This window comes from Delphinapterus leucas, chromosome 7 (genome assembly GCF_059928025.1).
Source record: "Delphinapterus leucas isolate spDelLeu-1000000601 "Yukka" chromosome 7, BTC_Dleu_Yukka2, whole genome shotgun sequence".
NCBI lineage: Eukaryota > Metazoa > Chordata > Mammalia > Artiodactyla > Monodontidae > Delphinapterus > Delphinapterus leucas.
Window position 1 is genome coordinate 94,485,507 of NC_143135.1, and position 12,582 is coordinate 94,498,088.

The following is a 12,582-nucleotide window of genomic DNA, read 5'->3' on the forward strand; positions in this document are numbered from 1 at the left end:
CCATTCTCAGCTGAGGGGGCCGAGGTCCAGAGAGGGGCCCGCAGAGTGGAGCTGCCCATTTCCCTGGCCTCCAGACGCTGGGCCCAGCTTCTTGCATCCTCCACGCAGTCAGTTCCCTACCACCTTGTCTGTCCGGCTCTTCCCCCGTTCCAATGCACACACGCACAAATGCACATACATGTACATGGACACTCACACACAATCTCTCGCACACCCAACACACACACAGAAAGTTTTTCCACAGACCCTTCCTGGCCCCAGCACAGCAGCCATAGAGCACCCTCCACTGGTCTCAAGGGAGTGGGGGAGCCCATAGCCAAGCTGGCAGAGGGCCCAGGGGGCGGGGCCTCCCAGGATGGGCCAGACCAAGTCCCCACTGTGGCCCAAAGGGTGCTGAGGAGGGTCTGGGGCTGAGGGTGGACTCAGGAGCCCCTGCCTCCTGGCCGTGAACAGTGTCCTGAGAAGAATGCACTGGATGGTAAAACATTATGGTCAAGGGCTGGGATGCCTGCAGGGGTCCAGGGAAAGACAGCAGCATCCAGTGTCAGCACTGGGAGAACATTCGAGAAAGTAATCACAGCAGCCACTGGTCACCGAGGACTGGTCAGGAGCAGGAACTCCACGAGTCAGACATTGTTTCTCCATTTCAGGAAACTGAGGCTCAGGGGGGACTTGCCCACAGTCCCATAGTCCACAGCTGGCCAAGCCAGGGCTCACATCTGGGCCGGCTGATTCCAAAGCCGCTGATCTTAACTGTGATGCCAGGGACAAAATGCCGACTGTCACTGGGACAGGCCCCTGGTAGCCCCCTCCCCGTCCACGCTCCATGAGCTCCACCCGGCAGACACACTACCCAGCTACCTGCCCAGACTGCAACGCCCAGCAGCTCTCCCTGCCCCCTGAGAAGCAGGGCTGTGGTAGGTCCAGCTGTGGGTAATCACTCATTCATTCCTCTGGCCAGCCAGTCATGTGCTCGGTCAACAATAAACATTTTTTGAGCACATGCTCGGATGGGCGAGGCGCTGGGGATTGCTGGGTAAACCATCAGACGCCACCCCAGCCCTCATGCGGCTTGTAGGCCGTGCAGACAGACATAAAGGGACGGTCAGAATGCCAGGAGTTATGGGGCCCCCAGCAGGTCCCCTGGGAGGAGGGCGTCTGAGGGCTGAGGCCACTCCGGGATGATGTGAGTCACTGCGTCAGGAGCAGATGGTCCACGGACACGAGACCTGAAATATTACTTACTTCGGCAGGGGTGGTGGGCACTCAGCTCCCGTGCAGGCTGGGTTGGCACAGCTGTGTTACTGATTGATAGGCCTTTCAGGAAACAAAGACCACGAGAGAATTCAACACGCTCCTGGCCCTGGGCCAGGCCAGCCTCATCTCCTTTGCTTTGTCAAGTGTGTCTTTTTGTCTGCCTTCATTACTTGCTGGGCGCCTCTGTTTTAACTACTAGGAGGGAGCGAGTGTATATTTGTGTGTGTGTGTGTGCGCGCGTGCGCGCACACCCAGCCTCCCTGAGCGCTGCTCTTCTGGGGGCAGCAGGTAACAAGGGGACCAGCTACAGGTCCCCACTTATCCCTTCCCAGAACCCCTTGGCTTTGAAGCCAACACCTGGGATTTTTGTCCTGTGTTTGCTTTTCCCAAAGCCAAGTCCAGAGGCAGCCGAGGGCCATCTCACGGCCACACAGCGAGCTGAAGGCAAAGCTGGCAGTGATGCCAGTTCCCTACCGTCCGCAGCATGGATGGCACTGAGCTGCAGGCGAGGCTCCGGGGCCTCGAGCTGCTGCCCCCGCCCGGAGCTGCCCGTCTTCTACGCCCGCCTCACCACCTCACCTGGGGAATTCCTCTTGGTGACACCAAGGAAGGCCTTCAGGGAAGCAACAGAGAATTTCTTGGAAAGGGAACCGAGTTTAAGAGCTCTGGAGACCAAAAGCAGCCAGACCGCCCCAGGGCCTGGGGAGGGGGCTTGGGGGATCACGCAGGTTCAGGGCAGGCAGCCTAATAAGCCCCCCAAATAAGCTGCTGAGTCAGAGCCTGGGGAGCCACCACCCCTGCATGCAGTGGGTTCGAGTGCCTTTCAGGTAGGAGGCCCTTCCATACCTGGGAAAACCCCTCACCCTGCTTTCTGCGGCCGCCTCCTTAGGTCCCCCCAACCCCCAGTGTCAAGCTGAGGTCAGGGGCACCAAGGTCCCAAGTTCTAAACAGGGTTTCTTCCCAAGCCCTCAGTCACTCAACTGCAGACGACATTGAGTGTCCCCAGTGTGGGAGGGGGACACCGAGGCCAAGGGGAGCGTTTCTTCTAAGGCTGGCTCACTCGGGCGCCACGCTGGCTCTCCCAGCCCAGCCCCGGGCTCCGCGCTGCCCTCCCAAGGCCCTGCAGTGGGACTGCTGTGGTCCCGGCTCCAAGGCCCAGGCCCGATCCATCTTCCCAGCCAGGGACTCACTGCGAGGACAGGACAAGGCTGGGCGGCCACGGCATTGGCCTCTGATCTCCCCTGGCCGAGTGTACGTCAGGAGGACGATGAAGAACGAACGCCTGGCAAGGAGCGGGTCACTGCCGCCCGGAGGCCCTGCTGAATTGCAGTTCAGACCTCAGCTGCCTGGGGCCGCGGATCAACAGGGAGGCCATTAATCTCTCCAGCAGGGATGAGTGGGAGGAGGGCCTGGGGGAAGGCTCAGCACCCACCTCTGCCCTGGGCCCCTCTTCAGCTCAGCGCGCCCACTCCCTTGGGTGAGATAGGACCAGTGGCGTTGCTGCGGGCGGCGGCTGGGGGGTCTTGGGGCCGCCCTCTCCTTACCCACCTCTCTCTGGGTCCTGCTCATGACGTTGATTAACTCAAACTATGTGGGCGAAGGTCTCATAATCACCCTAAGGTGAGGAAGATGTGCAGATCACAGAGGGTCTCTCCCTTCCAGGAGTGAGGGCTCGAGATCCCACAGCCAAGAATTATCCCAGAGCAGGGCAAGTGATACACCTGAGGGGTGTGCAGACGGAATGAGAAGAGCTCAGGGCTTTCCTGGGAAACCAGAGCCCCTGGCAGACCGGGAGTCCCCTCCTCCCAGCAAAGGTTCCACCGGCCCTTAGACTGAGTTGAAAGCCTGTTTGAAAGGGATTTGGAGTAAGACACATGCTCCATCTGGTGGTGACAAAGGGAATTGCATCCCCTCAGACTAAGGCTGCTTTTGTTGCTGCTGTGTGATTAAAAGTTAATTCATTCGATCACTTCCCAGCCTTGGTTGTTATTTGTGACTTAATCTGTGTATGAATTGTGGAAAATCCCAAAGTAAAGTGAAAGTTCAGTAGCTCCCAGTCAACGTGACCTTAATGGAGTGGGAAGGGAAAGTGTTGATGAGGGGCTCCGAATGTCACCTGGATCTGTGGTTTCCACAATGGCTGCTCTCCTGGGAGCTGGTTAAGCATCACCTGGCATGGGCCCATCCCAAGGTTAATATTTGATAGTTCTGGAGGGGATGCTGGGTAGCTAGTGCTTTGAACAGCACCCCAGGTTCTGCAGGGTGACAGTCTGGAACCCAGTGGAGCCTCATGGTTCACAAGGACAGAGGGCTTGCAGCAGGGGCAGAGGCGGAAATGACTCACTCAGGACCATTTCCCTCCAAAGCAGCTGGAATTGCCCTCTGGGTTGGCAGCTCAGGGCCTGTGTATGGAACCTTGTAGAAATGTGACTCCTCTCCAAGGCGCTTACTTCTCCTCAGGCAGGCCGCAGGCCTGGAATACCCCTCTTCTCATTCACCTTGCTGCTACATCCAAGAAGCTTCAGGAGACCCCTCCTCCCAAAAGCCCCGCTGGCTGGACCTGCCCCATTCCCGTTCATTTCTCTCACTGTCGTGGATGGCTCCAATGTCTTGTGTATGGAAATACTGAATTCTATTTAAGGGTTTGGCCTCTCAGGATTTATTTGTCATGGGTGAGCCCACATTCGGAGCAGGGTGTCACAAAGACCTTAGCTCTGAGTTGTAAGAATCAGGCTTTCCCCTCTGTGTCTCCCTGGAGCTTCTCCTCCCAACCCACGGGGTCAGTGAGAAGGACTCTGAAGTGGGGGGGCCAGAGACCTGGGTTGTAGCTCTGGCTCCGACACAGGCTGGCAGGGTCGCCCGGACAAGTCACTGCCTTTCTCGGGACCTCAGTTTCCCTTGCTGAAAATTGAGGATTGTTCATTTTATTCTTTAGGGGCCTTTGGTGCTCAAGCATTCTGCGAGTCTGCGAGGGCTGGTGGTCCAGGCAGGAGCGGATTATGACAAAGAGCTCAATTCTCAAGCAGAATGCTGCCTACCCTGCCTCTGGTCCGCAAACACGCCCTCCCTGTTTGCTTTAAACTGTGCCAACTTGCTGCTGTCTTGGGTTCCCAGGCCAGTCCCGCCTCCTTCCCTGGCTGCTCCAGGACCCAGATGAGTAAACTGGACACTAGGTGGTGCCATGATCCCACCATCCCGTCCAGCCTCTCGCAGAGGCCTCTGCAGGGAAGGGAGAGAGAGGGAAGAGGGGCTCCTTCCAGGGCACAGAAACTGCCCAAGGGGAGCAGCGTGCTGGGCTGCCAGGGGGCCCCAGGCAACAGGAAGTCAGGCGCTGGCGGCAGGGCAGGCCTGACACCATCCTGGGTTGAAGCTGTCCTGGGTGAGTGCCTGCCAGAGCGGACAGGGGGCTGGAGGAAAAGGTTAACAAGGGGCCCACCCTCACCGTCCACTTTCTGGCCCCTGGCCCTGGGGTTAACCAAGTCAGCACCCAAATAGGTGGATGAGGTTAGGTCCAGCTGAGGCCCCCTGGCCCCACAAGTGGAAAAGGGGTGGCCGGAGCTTAGCACCAGGGTCAGGAAGGGGATAGGAAGAGAGCGTGTGCTGAGGCCCCCGCCCGGACCCCTAGACCCACCCACCCTGGCACGTTGGTGCACCTGGGGAAATGGCAGAGCACATAATATGGCCACAAACAGCTACAACGCTGGCAGCCCAGGGCATGGCTGCAGCTTCTCCCACTGGAGAGCTCCAACAGCCCTACCCAGGGCCTGGGTCGATGATCAGGCAGCTCCAACAGACCCAGCGGCTTTGAACCTGTGACCTTCACCTTCCCGGCTTTCTCTTTGCCTGGCATTTGGAAGGCAGGCTGAGCCCTCTGTCCCTGGGGTCCTTGGCATCGCTAGGAAAGTCCTAGAGGGGATGGTACTGAACTTCTTGCTTAAGTAGGCATGGGCACCTGAGCGAATAATTGAAAAACAAGGGACCGGGCTGTATGGACTCCGACCTGGAGGAACGGATGGTGGCAGTTACAGGAGAGAAGGAGGGAGGGATGCAGGCCAGGGAAGGAGCCATCTCTGAGGCCGGCTTTATTATCAGCACGGGGTGGGAGGAGGCGATGCCCACCCAGGGGTCATGCGGAGCCCAGGGCTTCCTTCAGCCCGAGGGCCTGGCAGTCCCGGGTACAAAGACCTATACCTCAGGGAGGGCTTCCCAAGCGGCCCCGGTGCAATGGTGGACACGACTGGCTCTGCAAAGACAAAGAGAGGATTGGGGCTGTGAGGGGGCAGAGGTCGGGACTCTCATTTCGTTCCTTATTCATCTTACCTCTCCCTGGCATGTCTCGGCAGCCTCCCTTGGCTACACGTGCCACGCCAGGCACTTGGCCATCATTTAAAAACATACGAGGGTGACAGACGCCCGGCTGATGGATGAAAGACCCTGACGTCCTTCCCAGCTCGTCCCCACCTCTTCCTTATTACCCACAGCCATCCCCGGCCACCCCCTTGCCTGCCCCTCGCAAACCTACCTCTCATTACAGCTCATCTTCGTGAACTTGCCTGGGATGGAGGAAAGCAGACAGGTAAGTTAGGGGGGCGGTGAGTTCAGGGGTCCCTGAAGTTGTAGACCCTCCTCACAGGCCTCAGTGACCAAACTCCTCAACCTGCTCCTCCCGCCCCCGCCCCGCCCACCCCATCAGTCACCCAGGCAGGCACGTACCGGTGCTTCTTCCTGCCCCCGCAGCGGAATCGTCTGCCTTAAAGAGAGACAGGAGGTTAGTTTTCCAAGGAGACCCTCTCTGCCCTGGAGGACTCGGCTCTGTATTCCCTCCTCCCTCCCACCTGCCTGTACCGCTTGGTGTCTGCCTTGGAGGCCACAGTTGACTGTCTCTCTCTCTATATAGGGCTGCACCATAAGCAATCAGAAGCCCAAGTCAGTCAATTGGTCAGTCAACAAACACTCACTGCAGTGGCTCCGTGGGGGGGCTGTGAGCGCCCTGAGAGTGGTGCTGAGCCTGGGCCATTGTGGTGCCCCCTGTGTGGTGCTGGGCATGCAGAGGCTGCTCAGTAAGCTCTTGGAGAAGAATGGCAGGAAGTCCAGAGCCAAGACCCCTGCTCCTGCCCATCTGCCTTCCACCTCCTACGTGCTCAACACTGCCACCAGGGAGCCTCCAGGGGAATCGGGGAGACTGGCCACGTCTGCAAAGCGCAGCCGTCAGGAGGGGGGCACCACCCATGGATGTGTTAGGATCGCAGGACACAGAGGTGTATCTGCTACATTCTCTCTCTTCCTTTCATTGGTGTGTTTCTGTGTATGTTTCTTCTGGTTGCACCTGAACAAGGCTCCTGCTGTGTGCCTGCTGGGGCTGGGGCTGGAGCCAGGACCCTTTTCTCCCCTAGAATGCCCCATGCCTACGCTGGATCCTTCTGAGTGCTTTCTTGGCTGCTGTGTCTTTGGCTGCCAGCCCTAACCTTCTGAGGCAAGTGGGATCATCCCCATTTAACAGATGAGCAAACTGAGGCCCAGAGAGTAGAGGATCCATGGTAAACTAACAGGGACGCCTAAGGCCTCTGGCTGCCAGGCACGGTTGCCTTCCGGCAGCAGGCAGGGGGTTGGCGGGGTGTGGGGGGGGCTTGCGGCTGAACCCGCTCTGCTTTCAATTCAGCTACGGAACCTCAGGCAGCTTGCTGCACCTATCAGGGTGGGCCTGGTTTTTCATCTGCAAAATGGTGACATTGGTGGCCATCCCTCAGTGTTGCCAAGAGGATTAAATGGGCCGAGATGTAGCTCAAGCCAAGAAAGCGTCCAGATCTGGGGGAGGGGGTGTCCAGTGGAGGCTGGTTTCCTCCCTTCGCCTGGCTCCAAGTGCACTGGAGCTTCCCTGGGCCGCTGGAAGCCAGCTCTCCCATCTCCACGGCCTTCCCCCCAGCATCCACTGGAGGGCTCCCTGGAGGAAGAAGGAACCTCCTGGGTGGTCTGAGGACCAAGCAATGGGGCATCCAAGACTCCTCTTTCCATCAAGGTGGCCATCCCCCTGCGTGGGGGAGGGGAGGGGATCCGAGAAACTCACTTCCCCCTTCCTGGATCTGGGAAGGGGGCGAGAGGGCTCTCCCCCGCCACCCCGCAGCCAGTGCGCTCAGTGATGTGTCCCCATCAGCGCCCCACTTCCCACACGAAGGCCCCACTTACTGAGGATGATGATAAGCCCCACGATGAAGGCCAGGGCAGCGAAGATCAGGCCCCCGTTGCGGACAGTCTCATAGTCTGAGGGAGGAGAGGGCAAGGAAGTGGGATGAGTGATCCCAGACCCCTCCCTGCAGCCAACCTGGCAGCAGCCCTACAGTAACTGGCAAAGGTGGGGGACACATAACCCAGGCCTGGGAGAGGCCAGGAACCGGGGTTACATGAGTGGGGGGGGGCTCAGGAAGGGTGCGGAGGAGGGGCCCACCAGGCTCACCATAGGAGAATGGGTCCACGTCCTCCTTGGGGCTGCCACCTGAGGAGAGAGCCAGAAGTGGGTGAAGGGTGAGTCACCGACGGTGGTGTGTTTCAGCCACAGAAACTGTGGAACTCCCATCCTTCCCATCCCAGCACCCTAGGGGTCCAAGGGTGCCAGGCGAGGCTGGTGGAGAGACATCCACGAGTGGGGGCTGGTGAGTCCCCACTGTCCTAGGCAGCTCCCAACCATCGGCTTGGGACCAGATACTGTGCCTCCAAAGCAGGGACCCACGATGCCTGTGGAGGCCTCTGGCACCTCTGGGAGGGGCTGGTTCCTTCCTTCCCTTGCTTCATACAAAAGTAAGAAAAGACCAACAGAGGCATCTCCCATAAGACTCACCAGCAACCTCTCTCCATATAACTAATCAACTACAAGGTACTTGGCAAATATTTGTGAAGTGAACGGATGAATAAATAAATAAATAGAAACTTAACGTTCACTGAACAGAAGGAGGAAACTGAGGCCCAGTTTGAAGACTTGTCTAAAGTCCCAATAAAAGTTGGAGGCAGACCTGAGTCTTGGACCCATGTTTCTAGATTCTTCTCTCCTACGTTGCTATCCTCAGGAGGAAGCAAATTTATTTCAGAAGCATTAATATATTGTGCTTACCATGTGCCAGGCTGAGGCTAACAAAGCAGTAGCTCATTTAACCACTGTAACAACCCTATGAGGCATTAATATTCTTCCAATATAATCCATGAGAAGATGGAGGCACAGAGGGGCAAAGCAACTCACCCACAGTCACACAGCTAGAAAAGGGTCGAGCTGGGAATGAACCCAGGCAATTGGTTGTTAAGAATCTAGGTGCTTAACCCCTTTGCTGGGCTGCCTGGCACATGGTCAGGAGGAAGGAGACATTTCAAGGCCAAGTGGTTTGGTCCAGTCTCCAGCCCCGAGCAGGTATCATGGCTCTGCTTCCGGCCCTGTAAACTGAGCACACTCACTGTTGGGCATCTGGAGGGCACCTGGCCAGAGCTTTTCTGCCACGGCTAGGGGTGGCCCCTTTTCTCTGCCCTACTTGAGCCCCTTCTTGGCACTAGGGCAGCAGTGCCCAAGGTCAAAGGAACGCACCAGTCGGCACCTCCCAGACTGTGCTGAACTGTGCCTGGGCCGTGGGGCCTGGTGAGCCCAGCTGTCCTGGCGGTACACCCGCCCTAGGCCAGGAGAGAACAGGCTAGAGGGGGTCTGCTCCTGGGCCTGTAGGGCCTGAGGCCAAGGGAGCCTATGGGGGGCCCAGGCACCCATCACCATGCAGAAGACCTCTGAAGTTGTCTCCCCAGATTCGGTTCAGGTCTTGTTCAAGGTCACATGGGGCGTTAGTGTCAGAGCCATGAGCAAACTCACAGCTCCCCTCGCCATACCAGGAACCCGTCTCCTCCCTGACCACCGCATCTTGAGCCACTGGATGAGCCAGCCCTCACCCAAAGGCCTCATCTTTTCTAGATCTGGCTCTAAGACCACCACAGACAACAGAAGGCCCACTGGATTCTAGGCCTGATCACCCTCGTTCGCAGGATGACTTCTGGGCGCGTGTCCTGAACTTGGGGGCGCTCACCCCAAAGCCAGCCTGAAAAGGCTGAGCAGAGGGGCCCACTCCTGCCCCAGCCAGCCTGACCCCCATCTGCCTGCTGCTCTGAGCTTAGATAGTCCCAAAGATACATGGAACCAGGACGGATGCATGCCAGAAAGTCAAGATAGAAGCTCACCACTCCCCCCACCCCAGCAGCTCCTACTTGGCGCCCAAGGTTCCACCATTCAAGCTAGATTTCTTTGGAGTTAAGGCAGGATCCTCTTTTAAAAGCATATTTTCTTAGCGGGAAGGCTGGCACGGGATGAGGCAGGGGCGGTGGGTACTCTTGGAAGGCAGGGGTGCCAGGAGACAGAAGAGTGGGGTCCTGCTCACCCTCCAAAGATGGTCCGAGGCACCTAATGTTTTACATGCACACACACACTCACCGTCATCTGTCGACAATCCTGCCATGTCCCCCCTCAGACGGGCACGTCCCACTGCCCTCTTCCCGCGGCCTCTGCTTCGGGGAGAGTGCCTGGCTGTGGGGTGGCCAGGGATGGGGGGGACATTAAACATTAACAGTGCCAGGTAATATTTACCCTGGTCACAAGAAAGGCCCTGCTGTGGGTAGTGGGGCTCCTGCTAAGGCATGAGGAGGCGCAGGGGCAGCAGGGGCAGGGAGGAGTTGGCTGGCTTTCCAAACCCTCCCCAAGGAAATTTCCAGAGAAGTGCCGGGGACAGATCAGCCGTGGTGTCCTTCCCCCAGCCCGAGAGGTCACGGCTGGGGCTGTGACAATAGGGAAGTGGGAGTTTCGAAATATATTCCGTGTATACTACAGCCTGGGGGGCAAGGTCGAGGGTCCCATGGAGACCCCTGACCCTAGCAGCTGCCCACCTCACCCACCGCTATGGAGATCGCTGTTTCGGCTGATGGGTCTTGTCTGGCACTCAAGGCTCCTCTGCGGTGGTCCCAGGGTACCCGGCCCCTCCCGCCTCACAGCCCACCTGAGCCCCCCATGCACGTTCACACCTCCAGGCCTTCGCTGCCTGGGAACGCCCTTTCCTCTGTTATCTTCTTCATCCATCCAGGCTGCATCTAACAGCTCACACCTCAGTCAGTGTCATCCCTAACCAACCCCTCGTCTCCTGCAGCCTCCGGCACTCTCCTTCTCCAGCCGTGAAGCACAGCTTCCGTGCCAGTTTCCCACCGTTACACGGTAGGCTCCCTCGGGAGGGACCAAGCCCTGCCACAGGGAGAGCGACTTGTTTTCATGATTTGCAAAACACGTTCCTATTAGTTCCTTGCACTTTGTGTTATTTCCCCATTTTACAGATGAGTCATCTGAGGCACAGAGAGGGTAGGGCCCTGGCTCAAGGGCACACAGCGGTGAGAGGCAAGGTGGAGACTGAGAGCCACATCCTCAGCTTTAGGAATCAGTTAATTTCCCACACTTCCAAGGCCTCCTCCCCCCTCTACTGTGACCCCACTCACCTTGGGGACCGCAGCGCTGGGTATCCCATGGATGCTCACATTCCTAGCTGAGTTCTAATCAATCGAATTGGCTTCCAGTAGAGGCTGATGCTCAATTGTAGCCAAAGGGCCAAGGTCAGCAGTCAGTGTCCATCAGGGGTGGGTTAGTCCTTCAAAAGGACTCCATCTATTAATCTTCCTGGAGCAGTGGCAGTGGGATCAAGGTTTGAGTTCACTTCCTGCCTCCTCCACTTGCTCAGTATATGGCCTGTGTCAAGTTACTTAACCTCTGTGTGCCTCAGTCTCCTCATCTGTAGAATGGGTTGTGATGAGGAGAAAGTGAGATAATGCAGTAAAGGGTGTGGCAGGGGGCCTGGTACACAGTAAGTGTCATTATTGTTACTGTCATACACTGTCAGACCCAGAAAAGCCAACCACCTTCCAGCAAAATGAACATGAGGGTGAGATGGAAAGAGGAAATGTCACGGCATGGAAAGAGGAAATGTCACGGCCTGCAGACCAGGAGCCGAGACACCCATTCAGCTCTTCTGCTTTCAGGGCCAAGTGATGAATATTCATGAAAATACAACAGAGCTAACCTTTGGTAGGGGCTGAGTGTGTGTCAAGTTCTTGCACGCATTTTCCTGCCGAATGCACGTTTGCTCCATTCCACAGATAAAGAAACTGAGCTGGTCATTGACTCCACAATGACCCTGAAGGTGGCCAGGGCAGCACCATGATCCCCACTGGGCAGCCCAGGAAGACTGAGGGCAGGGAGGTTGAGGGATTTGCCTGAAACACCCAGTCAGGGACAAAACCAGAGCTAGAAAGCCCCCATGGCTGTACTCCCAAAACTCCTGGGGCCCTCCACACAGACACTGGTACCTCCTTATTATACATTATCTTGGTATCTTAGTACATTTTGTCTATCTTTGTAAGCCACTGTGGATTCTTTCTGGAGTATAAAAATAGGTAGAAAGTTGATAGATAGATAGATGATAGATAGATGATAGAAGACAAGAGAAATAAATCAGTAGCTACGTTTTTAACTCTATATGCAAGGCACCGTTCTAAATACTTTACAAAAGTTAACTCATGTAATCATCACAGCAGCTCTATAAGGCAAGGAAGGCATTATTATCATCCCCATTTTATAGATGAAGAAACTGAGGTACAGAGAAGTAAAATAACTTGCCAGAGGTCAGGCAGCTACGAAGTGGGGGAACCAAGCTCTGAACCCAGCAGTCTGGCTTCAGAGTTCCTGCAGGTGGACAGACACACAGATGGACACACAGACAGAAAGGGGGCTGTTGCACAAGTTGCCTTCCCAGCTCTTGCAGTTCAGAGATGCTGGGAGCAGAGATGACGGCACGCCCAGGACCCATACCGAGATGCCCTTGTCTAGAAATCCCGCCTCTCCTTGTTCCTGCTTTTCCTGTACTCCTGGGGAGCTGGGGGTGCACTTGAAAGTGATGGGGTGGACACCTGCGTCAGAGTCTGAGAAGGTGGGGGGATGGGGTTCAGCGGACTCACCCAGGTACCACCTGTCCATGGCAGGAGCTGCTGGCTGTGTCCTCAGTGGAAGAGAAAGTTATGAGGTGCTAGTGACCCAGGGCCTGGATGGGAAGAGTGGCCCTCTCTCCCTCCACACCCGAGCCGAGCTCACGGGCAGGAAGAGACAAAGGCAGGGAGGAGGCACTAGCAAGGGAGCCCTCATCTCGTGCCTGCCCGCCTGCTTGCCGGGGCAGGCTGGGCCAGGATCCATGTGAGAGTGGGGGAGATTCTCTGACCTCCAAGGTGACCTGAGGAAGGGGGAAGCTGTGAACCACAGCAAACAGTGGGAGTGGGACG

General features: G+C 57.1%; 1 protein-coding gene across 1 annotated transcript; it reads right to left on the reverse strand.

Annotated features, from left to right (window-relative positions):
• Positions 1-2,492: 2,492 nt before the first annotated feature.
• Positions 2,493-9,746, reverse strand: FXYD2 (FXYD domain containing ion transport regulator 2). The gene is made up of 6 exons (XM_030759592.2): positions 9,707-9,746; positions 7,709-7,747; positions 7,441-7,515; positions 5,971-6,007; positions 5,780-5,810; positions 2,493-5,500 (listed from the first exon to the last, which is right to left on the reverse strand). The coding sequence occupies exons 1-5, from the start codon at positions 9,729-9,731 to the stop codon at positions 5,786-5,788; spliced, it is 201 nt and encodes a 66-aa protein (XP_030615452.2). The 5' UTR covers positions 9,732-9,746; the 3' UTR covers positions 2,493-5,500; positions 5,780-5,785.
• Between the last annotated feature and the right edge of the window lie 2,836 nt (positions 9,747-12,582).